General features: G+C 42.4%; 1 protein-coding gene across 2 annotated transcripts in view; it reads right to left on the bottom strand.

The window, feature by feature from the left end:
• DOCK5 (dedicator of cytokinesis 5) overlaps positions 1 to 22,896 on the bottom strand; it is an 84,441-nt gene that overhangs the window by 39,286 nt on the left and 22,259 nt on the right. For both annotated transcript variants that reach the window (XM_075117504.1, XM_075117505.1), the window contains exons 3-21: positions 20,193 to 20,233; positions 19,123 to 19,178; positions 18,162 to 18,258; positions 14,222 to 14,370; positions 13,251 to 13,386; positions 12,899 to 13,056; positions 12,112 to 12,193; positions 11,201 to 11,330; positions 10,424 to 10,496; positions 8,857 to 8,999; positions 8,080 to 8,205; positions 7,405 to 7,529; positions 6,912 to 7,010; positions 6,692 to 6,764; positions 5,741 to 5,844; positions 4,923 to 5,115; positions 3,415 to 3,512; positions 2,380 to 2,469; positions 1,159 to 1,259 (exon numbers count right to left, since the gene is read on the bottom strand). In XM_075117504.1, the coding sequence (XP_074973605.1) occupies positions 1,159 to 1,259; positions 2,380 to 2,469; positions 3,415 to 3,512; positions 4,923 to 5,115; positions 5,741 to 5,844; positions 6,692 to 6,764; positions 6,912 to 7,010; positions 7,405 to 7,529; positions 8,080 to 8,205; positions 8,857 to 8,999; positions 10,424 to 10,496; positions 11,201 to 11,330; positions 12,112 to 12,193; positions 12,899 to 13,056; positions 13,251 to 13,386; positions 14,222 to 14,370; positions 18,162 to 18,258; positions 19,123 to 19,178; positions 20,193 to 20,233 (2,074 nt within the window). The remainder of the gene's footprint in view (positions 1 to 1,158; positions 1,260 to 2,379; positions 2,470 to 3,414; positions 3,513 to 4,922; positions 5,116 to 5,740; positions 5,845 to 6,691; positions 6,765 to 6,911; positions 7,011 to 7,404; positions 7,530 to 8,079; positions 8,206 to 8,856; positions 9,000 to 10,423; positions 10,497 to 11,200; positions 11,331 to 12,111; positions 12,194 to 12,898; positions 13,057 to 13,250; positions 13,387 to 14,221; positions 14,371 to 18,161; positions 18,259 to 19,122; positions 19,179 to 20,192; positions 20,234 to 22,896) is intronic.

Genomic DNA, 22,896 nt, shown 5'->3' with positions numbered 1-22,896 from the left:
TAAGTTTTCACATGCACCTAAATAAATTCTGTGCATCAGCTTTTCCCTTCCCTGATAAAATAGGACTAATGATTGTAAGCTGAATTTTTTAAACTGCTTTGAGTTCCACAGATAAAAATGCCGCAGGGGAACAGAATTCCTCCCACTGTCCATCCCCACACATCCGAATGTGAAGAATTGCAAATTTCTTCTAAACAAATGACAGTCTTATGTGAGAGTTTCAATATGTATGTGTAATCTCACCGACTCTGCATGTTTAAACCACGCCATGACATTCAGCCCTTTCCTGAACACTGTGGGCTCCTCAACCTGCCTGGTTGTAGGCAGACAGTGGAGATGAACACGCTTCTTATCTCTGCTACCACCAACCACAATGTCACTTGTATTATTTCAGTCTCGTATGGTTCTGGTTCTGCTCCCCGTGCTCTCGTTCAAACACACCCCTGAAGTCGTAGCAGAGTACAAAGCACACAGACTATTTGTAACTTTCTTCTGCTCAAAGTACTTTTGGGGGCGGTGGACTTTTGGATGGATTGAAAAGGCTGAGGCAGATACTGGCAAGACAAAACAGTTCCATGAGCAGCAAAACCTATCAGACCAGATTTCATATGCATTTGTGTTCCTTCATCATCTTCCCACACCCCCACGCCCATACAGACTTACAATATTTTCCGTTGCCTTCTGCATATACCCACAACCACCACCCTTACCCGCCCTCCACCCCCACCCATCTTTTAGCAGCAATACTAGACCAAAGCACTCAAAAGTTATAAGGCAGAGATGTATACTGACTGCACGAACCTGTGGCCAAGAGAAAATCAGGCTGAAAAACATGAAGAGGCTTTTATAACAGAAACACACACACAGAGAACTACAGGTCAAAAGAGAGTCTGAACCACAGTCTGATACAGGATTTTCCATTACAGCAGTGCCTTTTCCTTACAGAGAAAATTCTTACAATAGAAACATTTTACAGGGTAAAAAGGGTTAAGGTAAAAGATGAAAAAAAAAGGTAGTAAAGGCTTGCTTTCTCTCCTGAAAGCAGAGAAGAATAGGGATGGTCTATGCTGCCTTTTTCATGTCAGCATAGTTTGGCAAAATTATCATTGAGAACCTCTCTGAATTACAGCCTGTGGGTTTGCGGTTACCGATACTTACACATATGCCAGGGTGGCACTGAAGTGCTTGTAAATATAAGTTTCAAGTACAGGGTTGAAATGCTGGAACTTGATGTCTCCGATCAAAGAAATAATAAATACCTGACAAAAATTCAAAAGAAAACAGATGTACAGAGCTGCACGACCTCTAATGCAAACACACTCGCTCTCTAATTACATGTCATTTATTTTGCTGGGTCATGGGTTTTGTTTGTTTTTCTTTCTAATAGCATTAATGCTACAGATAGCGTTGTTCATATTCTAACAGTGATTAAATACTGTGGTGTGTGCGACTACTCATTACTCAGATGGAAGGGAGGGCAGAGCAGCATTTAGATAGGAAATGTTAGAGATAAAAGGGAGCTACTCCACACAGCAACAGTGGTGATACAGGAGGCAGCGCTACTCACAGTCTTTATGTGACACTGTCATAGCACAGGTTAAATAGGCACAGAGCTGCTAAAGGCCGTTTTTCAAAGCTAAGAAACGACGCTTTTCAAGCTCAAACTTAAGATTCTGATCATTTATACCAATAGCGAACGCTGAGTCCTGTTACTACAATGACATGTATTAAACCCAGGACATTCTGACCCCTGTAATTACTCCCCCCAGTGTCAGCTGGATACATCTGACTTCACATTTCTCCCCGAACTGTCACGTACGTATTAGTCGATCAGCACAAAGCGCACAACTTCGTTACTGCACTGCACACCAGAGCCAGTGCCGTTCACACACATACTATGCAGCCTCTCCAAAGATGCAGAAAGCTTCTTCTGAAGCCTTTTGCTCAGTCATTACAATCCTCCTGTAAAGGTTCAGAGGAGCAGTCACCCCTACTGCCTAAGTACTGGGCTGGGATTTGGGGCGCAGAGGTTCTACTCCCACCACAGCCACAAATCCCCCACCATCGTGACCCTGAACAAATCATTTCCCTTTGTGCTTCAGGGAGATAAGACGGCTTTTCTCTTTTGTAAATTGCCTTAATGCAAGAAGCTATCTGAAGAAATTACTATAAATAATGTAAACAGTTATTACTGTTCTCACTGTGGTCACTGAAAAGCTCAATGCTCAGTCCTAACTCCTGAAAATGCCTTAAGAAATGTTTAAATATGATTTATTTCTCAGAGCAAAATACCAATCCCTCATCTAAAGGAAGCACCAGGAACAGACCGAACATACAGCTGAAAAACGAATACTCTAAATCCACAAAAGACTCACTCACCAGTGCATCAAACACAAGGAAGTCATAGGTTTCATTTTCTGACATTTCCATCATTATGTTGAAGAGTGCATCAAGGGTGTCTTGCAAAAACTAGAGGGGAAAAAAGATAGTGAAAGGGTGGGAAAAGACTACTACTTCTGGAATCCTGTACAAGAGCCTACCCCTTTGGATCATTTTTCCTGTTCCAGCCTAGTTCAGTCGAACTGTAAAAGCTGTACATGAAAGAACATTTAAAAGGGATCTTAGCCCTGTATTCGTTCACATGCTTGTCATGACCATCACGCTGCTCTCCCTCACTACAGCAAGGAGGATCTTTCCTTATCAGCTCTGAGTGACCCCACTTTCTGTTCTGTTCTGCTGCCTTTTCATCTAGCAAGGGTCCTACTGAATACACTTCATTCTGTTCATAGAGTTTAAGCTTGCCCTGGGCCAAATCAGCCACATACGCTGTACTAAGGATGTTTTACAGAAGGACTGGTTTGCAACGACAGCACTTTAGCTGTTCAGCAGTTAAGTAAAACCACAATCTTGCATAATCTCAAAAGATCCACACTTGGAACCACAGGAAGTCTTACATCCTAAACACTTCAGCAGACTATTTTCTGAGGCACTTCTGCACATTTCAGGTCTATTCCCCACTATACTCTGACTATAAGCTCTTTGGGCCTTCTCTGCACTCTGTTCCTAGACCCACAGCAAGTCCCTCTTCACAAAGGAGGCCCAGAGCCACTACTGAAAATTAACAGTTAGGCTTTGAATGTATCTTCTATTTCATAAGGATACGGGGGAAAATAAAATTGCCACCATTTCCCCAATCCTGGTAACATTTAACTTCTGCAATTCTGGTGAATTCCACTAATGAGAGCTCTTGGGGCAAAGTAACCCTCTTGTTCTCCTGTTGCTCAGCAGCTAGAACAGCTCCCCCAGCCTCTAGAGAGGGCTTTTGGGTACAACACAATTGCAACCCTTCAAGGTCAGCATCAAGCATGTACTTAAGTGTCTGCGTAACAAGGAGACTCAAATCTCGATGCATACCTTTACAATTTCTCCTCCTTCCACCTCCATTAGCTTCTTTAGGTTGTGAGCTATGTTCTGAGAGTTAGAACGCCAGTTCAACAAACCCAGCAGGTCAACTAGCAAGGACAGAACATCAGCAATTAGGAACAGATTACAACAGCACAGCTGACTTAAGGGCTGCAGAGCAATACAGAACAAGCACTAGAGGTTATTTTTAGAATCCGCTTACAAGGAAAAGTCACTCTGATGTACCGAATATTACCTTGAGGTGGTTCTTTTGTCTTGGCAAGAAAGTGAAGTTTTGCTATAAATGGAAACCTCGGTGTAATTTGATAATGCAAGGCATTTGGTAGACAATTTTGCAGGCTTCTCATTCACTCAAGAGAAGTTAGCCTAAGCTAGGAATTTTATTAGAGTGCATGACTTTCCTAACTAATGCCTGTGTTTACTTTAGAGCAGCCTCTTGGAGATGGTTCTTAAAGTTAAAATTGAAACCTCTTGTATAAATTACATTAAGCTGCAGAGCTGTTTATCATAGTTTTTGGACATCCCAGGACGCCAAGTTTAGTTACAAACTACTGCTGAGGCTTTCAGAGGAGTCTAGCAGGTTTCACACACATCTTCCTTGTTAATGAAATACATAGATCATCTCTGTTCTCAAACTAAATTCATTTACTACCTTCAGATGTAAGAATATATGTGACACTTAACAGATTTGGCAGAGAATGCCACGTTCACAAACAGAGGTTACACGCAGGAGGGCAGAAAGATGCAAACGTGCTTGGCCTGCATGTCAGAGGGGATAATGAAAGTCAGATCCAGTCCTTACACACGGGGATGTATCGGTATGGCATTTGACTTAAGCTAACTGGCCAAGCTCAAACTGCGCGCAGAGCAGCTCACGCCCACCTCCCAGCCGCTGCACAGATACCCCTTGATGGAGCCACAGCTGGTGTCATTTTCACATGCTTCTTTCCCAAAGTCAGAGAGTTTGTTATACCAAGAGCCTTCCAGAGCTGCTGGAAATCTCACCTCATTTACCAGAACATCCTGTATTCATTCACATAGATACTTCATCCCTCGTTTTGACCACTTTGGCAGCACGCAAAGTAGAGTTACTACACAACAGCGTGCTGAAGACATCAGTTCTAACTACTACATTCCTAACAGCCAGAGGAAAGAAGATAATTAACCTTAAACATAAAGGATTCTGCAAATGCATAGCCACCGTCACTGACGGGTGCCATTTCTATACATGCCGACAAACCTGTAAGATTTAACACTGGTAGTTCGGATAAAATATTCATGTGACATGGTCTCTAATGGCTTTGTAAACATCTTTGTAGCTTGTACTGGCAACATGACGCCAACGCTACTGGGACTGGGCTGCCATTGACACATGAAACAGCAAGATCAAAGCACTGTGTCCACACATGCTGCAATGCCAGAAGTTTTGCATAAAGCAAGTGCCCTCTTTACTTCAAATATACAGCATGCTGCTGCCAGGCTGCTAATGCAAGACCTACCGTTCTGGGTCAGTTTGGTGGAGCAGATCAAAGTGGCAATCTGGAAGCTGTCTTTTGTACTATCTTTAGTGGGTGTGAAGTTGGCTAGATGGTGCAGATTTTTCCCCGAGGGGACCTCCTTCTCCTCCATCTCCGTTTTGGTACAAGGAAGAGTTAAATAGCATTTAGCATCTTCCATTTTCTTGTTATCACCCTGTTGGTTGAACACAGCAAAGACGAGGGTTACCTCACACTGAACACACCTCATCTGACTTCCTGCAGTTCTCATCTGCAGACACGCTTCGACACAGTGACAGCCAGGGAGGGCTGTAAGCACCTCTTCATGTCTACAGCAGTTTACTCACATTGTCTGTTTTGGGCCTCTAGCTTTAGGGAACAGAGCTTGCCCGTATTGCTCAGAGTGATTCGTGCCACCGAGTTTAGGAGGGTTTTTTCCCTGCCTCTCACTTCGTAGCTTTCTACTGCAATGCATTAACTTTTTCCTCTTACTGTGATTAAAGGCATCAGGTCCCTCTTCCCATCACACACTGACCCTCCAAAGCAGATGTTCACCAGGCCTGTTTGTTTTATGCTGTCTAGGTGAATGATGTTAGAGCAAAAATGCTCTAATGCAGATACATACAGAGATGTACCAGATTTGTGTTCTTGCAGACAGAAAACCCATCAGTGAAAAAGAAAAAAAAAAGGATTACTGTCGCATTATCCTAGAAAAAATATCACAAATCTCTGCAGTGACAATGCTTGCTAGGAGAAAAGCCAGCCAATAGAGAGGTTTTGATTAGTTAAACAAAAGTGAAGACCGCAAGTGCCCAAGCTACCTTATAAACAATCAAATTGTGTTTGCCATCTTGCAGCGTTGTTCCATCTGCGTTCATCAACTTCACAAAGCCCATGCCAAAAGCTCTCTCAGACTTATCCCTAGCTGCAAACAGAAAGAAGAATCTTTATTAGGAACAGCCTTGTTTATGCCCATACTATCCATAATGCAGCTCTGTATGTGCAGCTTCTTTCTTTAATAGCATCACACGGTAATGCCATGGAGCTAGCAAACTCTGTAATCCACGGTAGAAAGAGCTTGCTTTTGTTCCCTCTCATCTCAAGGCACTTGGGAGGTACCTGCAACTACACTGAAAGACGTCCTCTCTGAAGCGTGTCTTGCCACACCTTTTTAGTCGTTAATTGTGCTGCTCGATGGACATGTATAATTGTAAAGATATTTTGGTTGGGATTTTGCAAATCTCCTTGTGAGTACGACGTGGAAGTATGCCACTGCATCTCCGAGGTACCTTAGGAGAAGTTTTTTTAGAGCCTTTCAAGGGCTTAGTCTCACATTATTGATCTTGTTTCAGGGCTCTGAAGTCATTTGACGAAACTTCTGGCTCTAACTTTCTCATTAGCCTTTCATTAACCTAATTAGAAATCCTCCTATATGAAGACCATTAGAAGCCCACCAGGCCTTGCACTGAATTTTGTGAGGGCCTAGAAATAAATTAAAAACAAGACCATACACTGAGAAGCCGAAGCATCAACAAGCATTGACAATCGTCGTTCAAGGGGGCTAACACATTGCTCCTTATCTAATTTCAGTTTTCGAACAAAACCAACCTTTTTTAAGGCTGTAAAAAGTTTGAATTCTTTTTTTGTTGCTTAGGAGAAAATTCACAACACTGGAAATAAGCAGAAATGCAAGCGCTACGTGGTGGGTACTCAGAAGATCTCGATGAGGGTAGGCTATGGTACTCCTGCAGATCTTCTTTTCTGATACTTACACTCCTGTGATGACCGATGACGGAAAGTGAATCTTAAATGGCAACGACTGACTTCTTCTATTGCAATGGACACCTGCACATGATAATACAGTGAAAAATGCAGCACCAGTACTCTCTGTCTCCAGTCAAGTTACAGTACATTCTGTAATGCACCTACTGATTTTAAATTAGTTCCATTTTCAGCACAAAGGAAGCAAGACTGTAAATTACACACGCTTACCTTTACAGTTTCATACCAGCAAGGTTGTTTGACTTGATAATAAACAACAGACTTATATTCAGAGACACCTTCATCACCAGCACCAGGATGGATAGCTTTCTTTGGACAAAAAGACAAGGGGAGGAGGGAAAAGGGAAAGGTAAGGTCTAGAATGAAAGCAAAAATTATCTCAGGTCAGAAGTTTTCGAAGCATATAACTGTCAGTTACTATGTCGGAAGTCTGTATTTCACAGTCAAGGGAACTCAGTGTGTGTTACCTCTTTGAAAGTGTTACAGAATCTTTAAAGATCTGCTCACATCTTATTAATGAAAAAAAACAAACCCAACCATAGGATAATCAGTGAGTATTCAAATTTGGCCACTGAGATCACCTATGGTATCTCTTGTTCATTATCACACAGTTCTTGCCTGGACTTGATAAAGAGATCCCATGGGCCGGAGCTATCATCTAGCAAACACACAGCCTTGGGACCTCCTGCAAAGGCCATCATACCTCTTGGAGGTTTCCATCTTCGTCATGTACAGACATGGTGACTTCTACATTCTTGGGAGTCTTCTTCTTCCCTTTGTCAAACTCCCCTTGCACCAGGGTGACATAGATATCATTTCGAACATCACCTGAAATTCACAGCGCTTAATGAGTGGTTTTATTCATACAGACAGTGGTACAGTTAACATTTGACATCCTTGGGTAGCAGGTTATTCTCTCCTTCCTCTTAGCCTTTCCTGATGCCAGTTAATTAACGACATCCAACATCACACCATTTCATCTTCATCTCAAATTATACCAAAGTCTTAAAAAATGTACCATTCTCCTTTTTTTAAACCTCTGCCTTTATGTAACTTTTTTAATGCAATAGGCTCTGCAGGGCTAAATCCACTTTGAGTGGATCAAGTAGAGCAGGGTCAAACCTATATGCAAGAAAAATGTCTCTTTCAATAAACAGAAGGTTTCTTTCAAAAAGAACACACATTACCATTTTTCAAAATAACAAAGGAAACTTACATTTTCGCTTCTTTGACAAAAAATAAAAGATTGGCCGGACATTTCAAGAAAAACGAAAACAAATTTTCAGATGGCTTTAAGAGAAACCTGCACATAGCAGAAACTCTAGAATTCCACCTGGCTCATTCCCTCCACGGAAGGGTGGAGGCATATGGGACCTACCAGGAAGGATTATCTCGGGGAATCCCATTTTGCGGGCCACAGCAGTGGATCTGTCTACAAGGTGGGAAAAATCCTTTTGAACCTGCACTAGATCACCAGGAAGCAGTTTCAGGGAGACCCAGAGACCTAAGAAAAGAAAGGTAACACTTGTTTACTGAGAAGAAAGTAGGAGGACATGAAATGTAAGCTTATGCTTAACAGAAGACTGTTTCTTCACGTGAACTCCATGCAACAACGCTTCAGATATCACAAGATGGTTCTCAGCTGGCCCAGTTCTCTGTCTCCCTAACACTGAGTAAGACCTTACTGGGCTAGTAGGCTCTCTGAAGTGAAATACAAACTTTGAGGTGAATCGCTAGCGTATTTGAGTAAAGTCAGACACAATCAAGAGCAGAACAACCCTTGAATAATGCCGTTTAAACCCAAAGCCATTTAGAATATGCAATCACCCACGTTCACTTAAAAATATTTTATGTCCATATAGACAAGTTTGTCTTAAAATCATTGCATTACTAGCAAATAAGTCACTGGCTAGAGAAGTTCTTTTCACACAAGTAAGAACAGCTCCTGGTTTTATCTTCCTTCTTTTTTTTTTTAGCTCCCCACGTACTGGGATGACAGCCATTACAAAGACCATACATTTGGCTCAGGGAAGGTAGCAAACTCCAGCGAGCTTTGATCTCTGGACTTTCACAAACCATTTATTTTCCTTCGTAAGCAAGGGGAACCCTTCCCTGCAACAGGTTTTTACATTAGCTTCTCGCCCGACTGCTGTACCTTGCCCTTTATGATTCACTTCCTTCGCTGCAATGACTTTATTGAAGACAGAAGTGAGGGGCTCATTTTCTCCGATCACATGGGAAGTTATCAGTGGGGACATGATTAGCTGTCTCTGTCTGATGTACGTTTCCATGGCAATCCTGAGACGAACAACAATAGAGACCGTGAGAGGCAGGGTAACATCAAACCAAATAGAGACAGACTAACATCAAACATGCGCTCTGCAAGAAGAGGGCTGGCCAACACCTGACTGTTTGCCAAAGATTTTTTTTGTTTTTATTTTAAAGGATACCATGGGAATATGTATTTCTCCCTCACCTGTACAAACCCAATGGAAATACATTTAAACTCTCAACTAGGAAATACATCACACAGTGCTAGCTCAGGCTTAGGCTAAGTAACACCGCCCTAACGACTCCACGACTGCATTTGTATCATACTGAAATAGCAGCCTTCAGGACAACCATAAACATAGCCAGCTCTACTTTGTTCTCGTTCTCCACCCACAGACTTGCAGACCTGTGAGAACAAGTCCAGCCACAGGCTACCACGGAGGAACAGCTCAGCACATAGAGCCTTGCAGTCTCATCAGAGGAGGGGAGCCCCGTCTTCAGGTGCGCCTCAGAGCTGCCCCTAAGAGACTATGTAGATTAACTGACTTAACAATGTCTCCACAGGCTCCCCGTCCTTGTGGAGGTGTCCAGATTTGGATCTAAACTCAGCCTCATTAGAAGAGAAGAAAAACAGCAGGGGCTGGGGCAGGGGAAGGCAGCAGACTCACATTATTCTGCAAAGGAAAAGATCCTTCTTTCCAGCCTTTCAGGCCCTGAAAGTGGGGCCAAACAAACCCCACACAATCTCCCTTGAAAATACCTTGTAATAACATATGGCTACTCCAAATGGACTGCTATATTTAGGACTGTAACAACATGACTGAGTCTACCCAAACAGTTTCATTTTAGTTACTGTAACGCACCAAAAAAGCGAGCAATAGGCGAGTAGGCGGAACACACAGTCTAACTAGCAACACAGAAACGCAAAACACATTGGGGCTTGCATTTTTTTCCCAGTAAGAGGGAGAAATCCCTCTCCTATTGTCCTCTGATTCACCGTTGCAAGGTAGCCTGGAAAGTTAGAGGCAGACAATACCCATCACAATAGTGATGAGGAGGAGTTGTGTTCTCGGTGCTCATGTGTTTCTGAAAATCTTGCCTCTCAACCCCCTAACAGTTTTGAAGGTCACATCCCCCCAGACCCCACAACATTATTTTGCACTCTGCTCTTCTTTCTTACCTCAGACGATACAGGTACCTAGCAATTTCAGCTGCATTGCCAAAACTCCCTAAGCAATTTAGCCTATCATACAGACATGTAAATCGAGGGGAACAAAGGCTTCAGAGGACTGACAAAAATCTTTTCCTTCAAAGAGCTGACTACTGCCATAAGCAAATCTATTTGTAGAGACCTTGGTACACTGCCAGGCTCCCATACAAATTTGTCCTTCTCCAAAGGACAACTGCTTTAAATAAGCCAGATGTGATGAACTCTGAAGTCCAGTACTTACTGCTGAAATGGAATAAAATGTTGCTTTTCCTCATCGTCCACCTTTCCGTGTATGATATCAGTTATGTCCATCACTGCAATGACACAAGTTCATCACATGGTTTTGCCAAGCTGCTAAAGAACACAGAGAGAGCTTTCCCCTATCAGAATGGAAACAACAGTTGCTTATTTTGGGCCAATGCCACTCATAGCACTGCTCCCAGCTTACTTTTTAAAAAGCCCCTTTTCATTGATAGCTCAGGCTATGGTAGTGAACGTGAGTATACTCTCTGATAAAAACCAGGTGGGACTCAGGTGCCCATTTCAAGGCAAAGAAATTACACTTAGATTTCAAATGCAGACTATTTTGAAATTGGTTTCCACCGCAAATGCCACACAAGTCTTTTCACAAGAGATCATAGGAATTGAACAGGAATTGGATGTCCCATTCACCAAGGCTCCTTTAAAAACTCCAGCTTTATCCCATTGGTCATGAAGATCAAATCCCTCTTCGATAAAGACCTGAGAAGCCTGCTGCACTGATGGCAGTGTGTTGTCTTTTTAGGAGTGACAAAATAAAAAGTCAACAGTAACAGTATTTCATCTTCATAAGCAACTTTCATTAAAAGGTCTCAGAGGGGTACTCTGTGCTCCTCAGCATCTCCCTTTTGAAGCCAGACGTGCTGACACTAAGAGGTTAACAGGCTGTGCAGACAGACAGCGTAGACGTCCCAGTTCCTAGGCCACCGTCCCAGTCGCTGGGCCACGTTATGCTCTCCAGTGATTGACTCTCTCATACCTGCCACACCAAAGGGCCTCCGGAGTCCACAGGTGTGTTTCTTCCCATCTTTCAGCTCCATATGCCCCACCCGCACGATCTGACACACCAAGCTGATTTTCGGTCTGATCAAGTCAGAACTGCTTAAATCCTAGAAATTAATTAAAATAAATTTGTATCAACCTGCTTTATGAATGGAAAAGAAGATGACAGAGCGAGTAAGGCTTTTTTGTTAGATTGTACACACACATAAAAGGAAAACTATTATTTTTTAAAAAAGTAAAACCTGCTCTCTTTGAGCCCTGGGGGTGCGGGAAACAAAACCAAACAAAACCCACCCTACAAAACACTAGCAATTTCCACACGGCAATTTCTAAACATCCCATTACTCTTTGATAACACACCCCAGCAACAGTAGGAGGACAGCGAATGATGTTAATTGCCAGAGTACTAGATCTTGATGACCAGGCAGTCAGTTTGTGCCACCTTTGCTACTTGTCAGAAGTTATTCCATTCATGTGCAATTCTTCCATTAATATCCTGCTGCAAATAACAAACTCCAGCACAGAAAAGGACAAGCAAAGCAATGAACTGAAAAACAACTATGCTCTCAAGCCTAGATTTTTGGTACATTTAGGTTCTATCAGAGAAGTGTTTAATAGGATTTCCAGAAACGCATTGGCGAGCAACACCCGCTGACGGTATTATTGCAAAATAACACACCTTTACTGCTGCTTTGGATTGACATACAAAAAACAATACTTTTCAGCATCACTCCTCTGATGCTGCCTGTAACATCTTAAGTGTCCATGAGAACACCCCAAAATGCCACACGCAACCCCTCCCTGCTGCATGGGGAGAGGGGAAGAACCCAAAACTCAGATGTCTGCAGCGTGGGGAAGAATTTCCAGGATATAAACACAACAACTCACAGTAAAGACTGCTTGAAGGTTATTTAGTTTCTCAATCTCTTTAGGCATCCCATTACTGCCCCAACGAACCAGGTAATTTTCACTGCAAATAGAGGACAAAAAAAGTAAATTAAATAAATCAACAGCTGGCATTCCCGTTACCTGGCAAAAGCTCAAAGGCATTTTGGTCTTTCAGGAATATCTGAAAAATTCTGCCAAAATCTTCCATCCCGAAGTGATTCTACAGTGACTCACTTCAGTGAAGGCAGAAGGCAGGCACGATGGGAACGGGTACTCGCAGGTACTTCCCTACATAACTCTGACTGCATGTCCACACCTGATAAACTCCAATGATGGAGACAGAAGGTCCCTGACACGTACATGCTTCCTCGATAAAGTTCTTCATTTCTCCTACCAGTACAAGATACCGAACTCTCAGGTGCAAACTTGCACTGCCTTGACAGCAAACATCGCGCACATACACGATTTAATGGGAAGCAATTAATCAAATGCATCAAGCCTAGAGACAACAGTAGGGAAATTTAAGAACGTAAAGAGACAATCTGGTGTTTTGACTAATGTATCCCAGAAATGCCCAGCTTTGAGAAGGAGAGTGCATGGGCTCAGAACCTTGACTTCCTATCTCCTCTGAAATTAAATAACCCCCTTCCAAATCACCACTGCGGCAGCAACCAACAGAACTGAAAACCTACCTGCTGGATCTTTCTTTCTAACTTCTATTTGCTTCTTTAGAACAACCACTGATGACTAAATTGCTTAGGAACCTATGAAAAAAAAACCACCCTACCTGATGAATTTGGAGAGATCGGGATCATACAGGCTCATTAACAGCTCTGCATCTTCTCCAATATTGCAGACAAAATTCTTGAAGTTTACATACAGGCTGTATGTATGTGTTGTGTTGAATATCGGCTGCCCGCGGAGGTCCAAATTCTGTTGCAGGGACTGCAGGGAAGAAGAGTGCTCCCATTAAAAACCAACACAGAAGAATTTAGTTCTGCTGCCACAGTAGCACAGTATCCCTAAGAGGCATGTACAAATACAGCGTACAGGATTGTACCTATGTACTTATATACATAGGAATGTACAGTACAAGTATGAATACTTCAAGAGGACGAAGCCAGCGACAAGAGATGTACCTTCTCTTCTTGGATTCTTTCATCAATCCTTTTGGATGCAGTTTCATGGGACTTAAAGAGAGAGATTGTGCTTGTTTCATCTGGGTCCAAGATGTTCCCATTGTCATCTCGTACAACCAGGTCCAAACCCAGGATCCTGAGCAGTATGCAAGTCACAAGGATGAGAAAATCAACACTATATTTAAGCAAAGGTGACTGAAAGAGCACAAACCACAGATGAAACTGTGGCTTGCGTTAGGCAGCCAATGCACACCAACTCCATTCCTTGTAATAATCACATTCCTGGTTTTTCTGTCCCAAAATACTTATCCCTCACCCCTCATTTTCCCATTAGAGGGAAAAATAATTGGTCGGGTAACTTAATCCTAAAATGGTATCTTCTTTGTTCTCTCTTGTTTTTTAAAAAAGGGATGTATATCTATCAAGCTTATGGATTATGGTTAATTACTATTCTTTGCCATAAGCTTTCTTCTTAATTGACTTATTTGACCTGAATCAAGACTGACAGGCAGATAAATGAGTTCTGGAGACAGTCCCTGCTCTGTACAAACCAGCGAGAGGTGGAGTTTCGGTGGCCTATAGAACTGTATTACTCAGCTGCTGATAAAGCAGTTTAGGCCATAGCCAGCATCCAAATCCTGGCTCCAGCTAGCCAGGCACAAATTGTGCTCCATGGGAAATGCCATCATGTGCCAGCATTTCTGCAGAATTAAGACAGGTAAGGTTTGCTGCCAAGTCAAAGAGACTGCTGGCATAGGAAGAGCCAACTGCTACAGGCCCACCTGCCAGGCTAGTCACGCTCTGATCGGGACTGAAAGCTGTAATTATTCCCTTTCCAAGGGAGAAGGTAAAGCCTCATTCTGTGTACCCCTGGCGTGGTCATTTACACCATTTTTGTATCAACAGCCATCTAGAGCCTTTACTGGGATTTGGGATTCTCCCCTGCCCTCAGAACATAGTTTGGAGTTTACCTGTTGCCGTAGTCAATCTTAGCAGTGACTTTCTTCTTGAGCTCAGCTAGCTCGTCTTTGGGAAGGGTCCCAGACAGTATCTGTGACCGCCACTCTATCAGGCTGTAAGTCATCTGTTGGACGTGCCGAAACTGTGTTGTCTTGTTATCCTACAAGAAAAAGGGACAATTTTAAGCTAGTGATAGCATGAAAACGATAAGCTCAGTAAGCTTTCTGAAACGTACTCAATTGAACCTACCATACAGGTTGTACTGAACTAAAAATATCTGAGAAATGGGCATCATAGGACACTACAAGATTAGACCCATGGAACAAATTCTCCAGTACTTTGCCCTGCCAAGGTTTAAGTGTCTCAAGATTTGGGGTCTTCACCATTTCCTCAGGACATTTTTTCAGAAAAACCTCACAGACAAAAAATAGACTTCTGGTGTTTTCCCGCACTTAAACTGCTATGATGGGTGCTTTTTATAACCAGGACAGAGAGATGGTCGCAACTGTGTTCCAGTGGATCAAGACAGGAATGCCAACTTAATATACAAAGGCTCTTTCTCCTTACCTCTGCCACTCTCAGAATGGGTGACACTGGGCAGGCCATTTTTTTATGCACGTTTCCCATTTGTTTTGCCTATTTAGAACCTAAGACGCTGAGGCAAACACTTTATTTGCTTTTAAGAGTCTAAAAGGCGATACCAAAACATAAATAATAACAGATGACCAACACTGAAGCCCACATAGCTGTTTTTCTCATGCCTGTTACTCCTGTAGCTTTCACCAGCCTGAAGAACTCTTCAGCCTCTTTGTTACGTACAAAAAAAGGCCTCTTGTCACCAGAATACAACACTAACAACAGGAACAACATGGTTAATTGGAATCTCTGCCCTAATCACTGTTTACAGCACTAGTGACTATGTTTTAAAGCCAGAACACTAAGCAAATTGAGTCTACGGACTCATTTTCATGGCTGCCTGCTCTCTTACCCTGTCCCATCACCCACCCAAAATCCATTACATTTAAAAAAAATGGAAGAGCAACAAAATGGAGCGATATCTGGGACACACAGCTTCCCCACCAGTATGCGTATTGCATTTCAAGGGTCATATTCTTCCCACTGGTAACCAACGCACAGATTGTCGTGTCCATGTGTGATCTACAGACAAGAGTTTCATGGAAATTGGAGCAGCTCTGTGGAAACACAATAATCTCTCTGGCTGGTGTCCATCAGCAAATAAGGCTGAAGATTATCTGCTCTTCAGAGCACTCATTTTGTTTACGTTTGTACAGAACTTAATGCAATGCCATCTTGACTCATCCCATGCTTTTAAGCGGTAGTTGCTCAGAACCTACCACGCCAGAGGTTGTCCAAAAATGCAATAAAAGCATCACGTCTGGGTTTCCAGACACCACCTCCCCAGTCTACCCAGGTACTTGCTCGTGCTTGCTGCAGTCACGGCATTTTCATCTTGCGCTATGAATGTAGCATCTGCAATTATAAAGCACTGACTGAACAGGACATCAGAACCTGCTTTGTGGAGACTGTCCTGCCATTTCTACTGTTATCATCTTTAATTAATGAAAATACTTCTCATGCTATTTACTGGTTCCGCCCTAATAAAATTAGTCACACACCTGTACACCTCTTTCCTAGAGTTTCAGACTCCAAGGCTGATGCTGTAACTGAAATTAGATAGCTATGTGGTAACCTACTACATCTGCAGCAATATGCGCTTAGATAAGTAATTAAGCCTTTAAGTGTCAGCAATACCATTTATACCACTCAAAAGGGAACCCAGCCCTTATCCTCTCTTTACCACCGCATAGTGAGCCGGCTACTAGGATGGTTCTCGCTTGCACTGAGTGTCAAGTGCAGCTCCTTTTCAGAAGGAAGCGCCACAAATCAAAGCACATTAAACCTCAACCTACTGGGACAATGTTTATGGTTATGCAGCTCCAAACATGACTGTCAAGAGGTTTTTGACTACATCTCACCCAGCAGCTAGTGGGAATCAGCCACTGGTATAGGGCTGGTACATTTGGGCAGCAGCTGACTAGCGTCAGTTCTCTGTATCAAAGCTGTTAATCTTTAACTATGAACCCCAACTGCTCCCACACAGCAGAAAGAGAGACTCATTCAAATTATTTCCCCATTCCTTTCCCTGCAAAGAACATGAATGAGATAAACTATGCATAAATTGGCCCTGAGAATACAAATCTAAAGGAAGTTATAAATAGCCATCTTCCTTTTGATTTGGGCAAACATGAAGGGGCTGACGGTGGCTAGATGAGTCTTTTAGTTCCTGTAGGGAAGATATTAGAGACATACTTAGTAAACAAGAAAAAAAAAAGCATGCTCTAAACTTGCGTAAGAATAATTGCAAAGGGAAGGCAACTTGTGTCAGCTTTCAGGGAAATACAGAGCAGATCTCAGTTTGACAGCTAAAGCCGAGTTATCTCTACAGCTGTTTACATTAGCTAACTCCTATTAACTAAATGAAGTTAAAAACTCTCACCCATTTTTATATTTATTTTGCAGTGGAGATATACCCACTGGTGCAATGCTTGCTGAAAAACCCAGAAATTGATGAAGTGAAATTAAATGCTGCCAATGAAAAAAAAAAAACACCCTATATTTCTTTTTTCTCCTCAAATACCTCCTTCATCCTTTAGCTTCCCCCCCTTCTCTATTTATACATACTGCAGAGGAAAATAAACTAAACTCAAATCCATTTCAAACCACAACATTTTCCAAGCCTATTATAAGACTTATGTTGGTCAAGCACAGGCACATGAAAGATTTCTGCTCTTAAGAAAAATAGATTCTGAGGCTAGGATCCTAAAGTTATTCAGAAAATAAAAGGCCAGCAACAAAATTCTCTCTTCACACAGTAATAACATCACATACAGCCTCTCATTAAATTAAGAGGGTGGAACAAGTTCTTGTGGTTTCACGGCACACAAACAAAATGTAGTTGTGGCCTCGTGAAATTTTCAATAGGAGAACTTGCTCTGGGTAAACTGAATGGCTACAGCTAATTGAAAACCATTCTCTCATCCTAATTAAGGCCTCAAAGCACATACTATGCAGGCTGAACTCACTACTAACCAAAGGAAAATGAAGTTTGACTCTCTTTAATGTGCCTTAATAATCACCTTCGAAAGAAGGCAATTAATTGTGAACTCCGGTTGTGTTTCTTTGAGGAAGAATGCACCTACCTCAGCAAAACTACCAAATCCATGCACTACCTCGGCTCCTGACTTTTCTGAGGCAGCTGTCACATGGCCAGGCCACTAAACAGACCTAGTAGATGAAAGGTCTCTCCCCAGGCCTATGGAGAACTAGATATGTGACTTCTGACAAGTCAAATCTTCCCCCACCACACACGGCTCTAACTCTCTTTCCCTCCTTTGTCTGCCTTGCCTATCTGAGCCGTAGGCACACAGGGGTGAAGAGCAACCATTCCATTAAGGACCTACAATGCTTCTAGAAAAGCAGAGTTCATACTCACTAGAAGTTCTGTTAAAACAACACCATGGTTTCTTGCACAACGTTCTCACACAACGGAGACATCTTGCCCTCACAGACACACAACAGAGAGGCAGAGCAGGAACCCTTGCTTTACCAGTGAACTGTGACTCACACAGCCCCGACCAGCTGAGGGTGACTTGTGCCAGTCAATGGTTCATCAGTGCTGTGTCATCGCACAATTATTCAAGTAGGGCAAACACTGTAGCGTTGACTAAACCGCAGTTCTGTCTGTGATCACACACCCTGTTCAGTGGGGAGCAGACCATTTTTAGCCTCTCAAGACCAATTTTACAGTAACTATACTTCTACAATTCTGCTTAATATTCTATTCAAAGTCTTAAAGTGCCCTGCAAAAAAGCCCAGTCTCATCTCATCTGAGGTCATTTAGTGAAATACCAACCACTGACGAAAACTTACCACATACAACTTGTGCCAGATAACTGCCCACTCCCTCAGGGTAGAAGTGAGTTCTTGTCCAAGGGGCAATTCACTTGGAATCACTGTTTCATGTTGTCTAGGGGAAAAAAAAGGAGAAAATAGAAAAGAGGTGTTACACTCAAGATTAAAACTTAGCAGTAAACCATCCTTTTCTGATAAATGTGTAAACTGAAATTTAGACATTTAGAAGGCTGCACGTTTACACAATTCACTCCCGATGCCAAGATTCTTAAATTGTTCAAACTGGTTCTCCAACACACACCTGCACATTCATTATCCATTTTTAATGCAAACATATTTCGAGTTTCTTTTACTCTTGCTACTTTCGAGTGATCTATTCCAGAAACATAATGCTAAACAGACAGAAATTAAGTTTGGAAGAATCACCACTTGCAACAGTAACCTGGCCACAAGTAGTAAAAGAAAAAAAAACACCAAACCCCCTTTCTAAAGCCTCTTCTTTTGCAACTGCTGTTTGCCTCTCACTATAATGATCACAGAATCAGCTCTAAGAATCAAACGAGGAGTCATTTCCTCAGATGTTTTCCAGGGCAGGAAGGAACCCACACTCCTGCTGGCTGCTTGGCTGTGAGCAGGAGTGTGTTATGACTCGCAGGAGTCCCCAGAGGAGCTAAACGTAACTTGATTGACCTGCCTCGCTACTAACTTGTCTAGCAGAGCTTTCTTATTTTTTCAAATAGTGTTCTCCTGCGCCTATGCCTGCAACTGTTTTGTCATCTACAATGCTCTGAAGAAAAGAAAGTTACGCAGCTCCAGAAGTCTAGCGCAGGCGGTGCGCCCTGCTGCACACACAGACCACTGGCATTCGTTACAACCACCACGACTTAAGTTTTTTCTTTCTTTTTTTTTTTTTTTTTTAATGAAACAGCATTCCATTGTTCTTGCTACCAAAAGTATATCTCAAGAAGCTCCAACCTACCCCCGGTCCTTCACAATTGCTTCTTTTAAATGGATATACGTTTCTGGGAAAATGCCCTAAAAATAAATACAGAAATACAATCAATAAATCACAGCATAGGGCATGACGTGACAAAAATGCATTCAACAGAAGGCAGGGGAAGAGGGGAAGAGCCTGACCAGCAGAACAGTAACTGTGACTGATGGTTACTGTTTGCCTGTAACAGAAATGTGTTGGGTGCACCAGTCCAGGTACCACAGGAGAAAAACACAGTAAGGAGCATGAGGTTGTATGCTTGAGCACTACAGTTGATATTGGCACCTCAGAGAAATTAATTGCTTGTTTCACTGTAATGACGCTAATCTTCCTGTATGTAACATTGTACGCTCTTGCAATCTACCAGTCATACTCATTTGCCCTTGCTACAAAATGGTCTGAGTCATTGGTCAGGTTGCTCTGGACCCGCAGCTCTCTAGAAAAGCTCAACACATGTAGGAATTCACCAGCCCCAGGTTTCCATTATTTAAGAGAAACCTTCTGGGAGTGCTGTAGTCCTTTTCTATTTTCTTTTCATTCCCCTTTACACCTGAAAAATGGAGGCTGTGAAGGATGTTACCACACCAGAGGTGCCAGGATTCCTACGGGAAACCAGATTTCCACGCAGTTTTCAGACTGGTTTCCCAAACCTCAAGAAGCTTGGCTGAGATCCACGCATGCATAATTTTCGGAATATTTTCCAAGTCAAATCGAAACTCTAATCTTACCAGTACCTATAACCAATGCTGGATGTGTACGGGTCCAAGACCATATTAATAAAGCAATAAGCTCGTGTATGCAGATATGCAACAGTTAATTTTGCTGGTTCAAACTACATTACGCATGCTTACAATGGAGCAGTAACCAGTTAAGGGCTCTGAAACATTTAGCTCAAGGGCATTTATTTCTATCACTAAGGAAAAGGACCTAGCGATCAGGAGACCTGCACAGTATTAAGACAGGAAATACAGCAGAAGCATAGCAGATTACAGCACCGGATGGGGTCTGGCAAGGTGTGAAATAAAAATTAGAGTTAACGAAAAGTGAGATCATACCTTCTTAGATTTATTTCGGAGCGTGTATCCTCGGTACCAGCCTGCCAAAGGGAAACAAAAATATCATTTTCTTCCTGTCTACAGCAATTAAATACACATTGTCATTCTCACCACAATTCTACAACATAAATCTATTGATCTTGCTCATTTGAGATCTCCTGTTGTGAAGACACCTCTGCTCTGTTTCCAGGAGGCTTGGTCCCTAAGAGTAGGGCAGGAGGGTGTCTGCTCCTGCCATGCCCCGACACCTCCTACTCTCCACACCCACGGGGGCTGTACCGATAGGGCTCAGTGGAAAAGCGGGCTGCTCCATGCCACATATTTTGAAAGCAGCAATCCTTGTTCCCTAAAGCTTCCAACTTATATCCACAGCACAGACCTACCGCTACGATCACCTGACAGATGAGGCAGAGACACACAGACATGCACGCAGAACTACCAGCCCAAGGTCACAGAGCACACATCCAGCAAAGAGAAATATATTCAAGTGTCCCAAGTCCAATCCCACTCCACCCCTTTAAAATTTTCTTCTCTCTGAAGTGCATCTTCATCCAAATCATCACATAGATTGTGCTTGAGCTCAGCATTGTGCAGATTCGTTATTTTCTTCTGTGACCCAGTCTAAAGCCTTCCTTCAAAGGAAGGCTGAATGTTTTATGAGATAAGGCAAAAAAATCCCCCAAACTGCTTGCCCTGGTAAAGGTATTGTTTCTCAATATTGTCTTGACAAGGTCTAGTAAAGTATAAGATACAAAGAAGTAACTGATCCCCAAGACTCAGAAGAATATGCCACTTTCAGACGTATGTTTCTTCTCCCTTCAGCACCCGGGGTTTGACCAGTATTTTGCTTTCAGTGACGCTGAAATGCAAGTGTATGAAAAAAAATCGCTGTATTTCTTACATCGGGGAGCAAGCCTTGCTGAATGAGCAGAGGGGAGAGAAGCACAGCGGCGGGCAAGTCACTCCCACTCTTCTTCTACCACCTCCAAACTCTGCGAGACGAAGGGGGTTTTTTCCCTCCCCCCCCCAGCCTTTGTCACCCGTCTCCCAACACAAGAGCTGTGCATGACCAAGCGCACTCCTTCCACTGCGGGCCTGTTCCCTGCCACAACACCTTCCATCACCTCCAGTCGTCCTGAAGTTACTGTACTGGAAATAACAAACGAAGCATTTTAGAAGAATCTGCTCCGGTTTAAATGCTGATGAGCAGACATAATGTCCCTCGTATTGTTCTGGGATAGGACGCAGACTTGCACTTTTGCATTGACCCTGAGCCACTAAAAACCTCATTCCAAGTGACAAGGCACTCTGCAGCCCCAAAACCCTGCTCCGTGAGCACTGTTTTTTTGACTCTTCTCCTAAGGTTCTACTTGCACTGAATCTGAAAACACTGACCCTACCTCTTAGCAAAGATAAGGGTATAGACTGTGGTCTGCAACACATGAATGATGTCCAGAGCTGTCAAGACAGACACCACCACTGATCCAAGACGATTACGTTCAGCTGACTGGCAGAAGGAGCAGCATCAAGAAGGCAAAGGGATTTAAGGAATAATCAGGCAAAGAAGAGGGGAGGGGAGGCTGGCTTTTGTGGTGGGGTTTTTTTAATTCTTTGGTTTGGGTTTTTGTTTTGGTTTATCCCTCATATATTTAGCAAAGAAGGTTCCATAAGTAACCAGGGGTCTGAGACCCCTTGACCATAAATAAGAGCTTAGGGTGGGTTTTTTTTGTTTTGTTGGGGTTTTTTTGGTATGTGGGGTCATGTTTGGTTTGGGGTTTTTTTTTTTGTTTGTTTGTTTGGTTTTTTTTTAAGCACAGTGTTGTCCCCTTTCTCTAGCAATGAGAAGGTGAATCAGCTTGACCACATAAACTCCAATATTCCAGTAGTAAGTTAGGAGGTAAGAAGAAATTCCATTCCTTCCACAGGATGAAGGTAAGATTATACATTGATCATGGACCAATGGATAAGGTACTGGATTAGGGATGAGGAGATTTAGGTTCTATTTTTATCTAAGTTGTGATTAATTGAATGGCCAAGTACAAGTTATTTAGGGTGTTATACAAAGCTCATGGAATCTAACAAGAATATTTTCCCAGTGATTTCAATTCCATTTGACACAGTCTCTCAGCCCTTCTGCACCACAGCTTCCTCATATTTAAAATGGCCTCTCAGCATTAACCATATTGCTTTAAAATATTTTGCAATCATTGCACAAAAGCATGTTGTATATTATTATGCAAAACTATTTCAGTAAGTGTCTCATGCAATTTTTTTCAGAATTCTGCTCCAATTTTCAATAACCTTATTGATAATTTTAAAAGGAACAAAAGCTTTTGGCAGTGATCAACTGATTTCTTCTTAAAAAAATCCCAAACAACCCAAAATCTGCCTAAAGCTTCAGAGGAATGATAGGCTATTTAAGTGTTTCTCGAGTACTTTCCCCAAGCAGACGTGCTAAACAGAGAAAGAGATTTCAGTTGAAGATGACATGGCAAATTTCAGTTACTATGACACTCTCTCAAACTGAAGCCTGATTAAGAACGCAAGGATAGCGGACCGAGTCTTGCAAAGAAAGGTAAAGTTCATTTTTTATTTGGGTTATTTTTTTAATGGAACACACGTACTCCATTTTACCTTTCATTAAATGGAGTTTATACAGTATGTAAAAGATCAGAAAATCTAAGTATTCAAATTACAGTAGTTT

Source organism: Phalacrocorax aristotelis, chromosome 24 (genome assembly GCF_949628215.1).
Source record: "Phalacrocorax aristotelis chromosome 24, bGulAri2.1, whole genome shotgun sequence".
In the NCBI taxonomy this organism is placed as follows: domain Eukaryota; kingdom Metazoa; phylum Chordata; class Aves; order Suliformes; family Phalacrocoracidae; genus Phalacrocorax; species Phalacrocorax aristotelis.
Note: the sequence above shows the minus strand (reverse complement) of the source record. Positions and strands in the feature narration are given on the sequence as shown.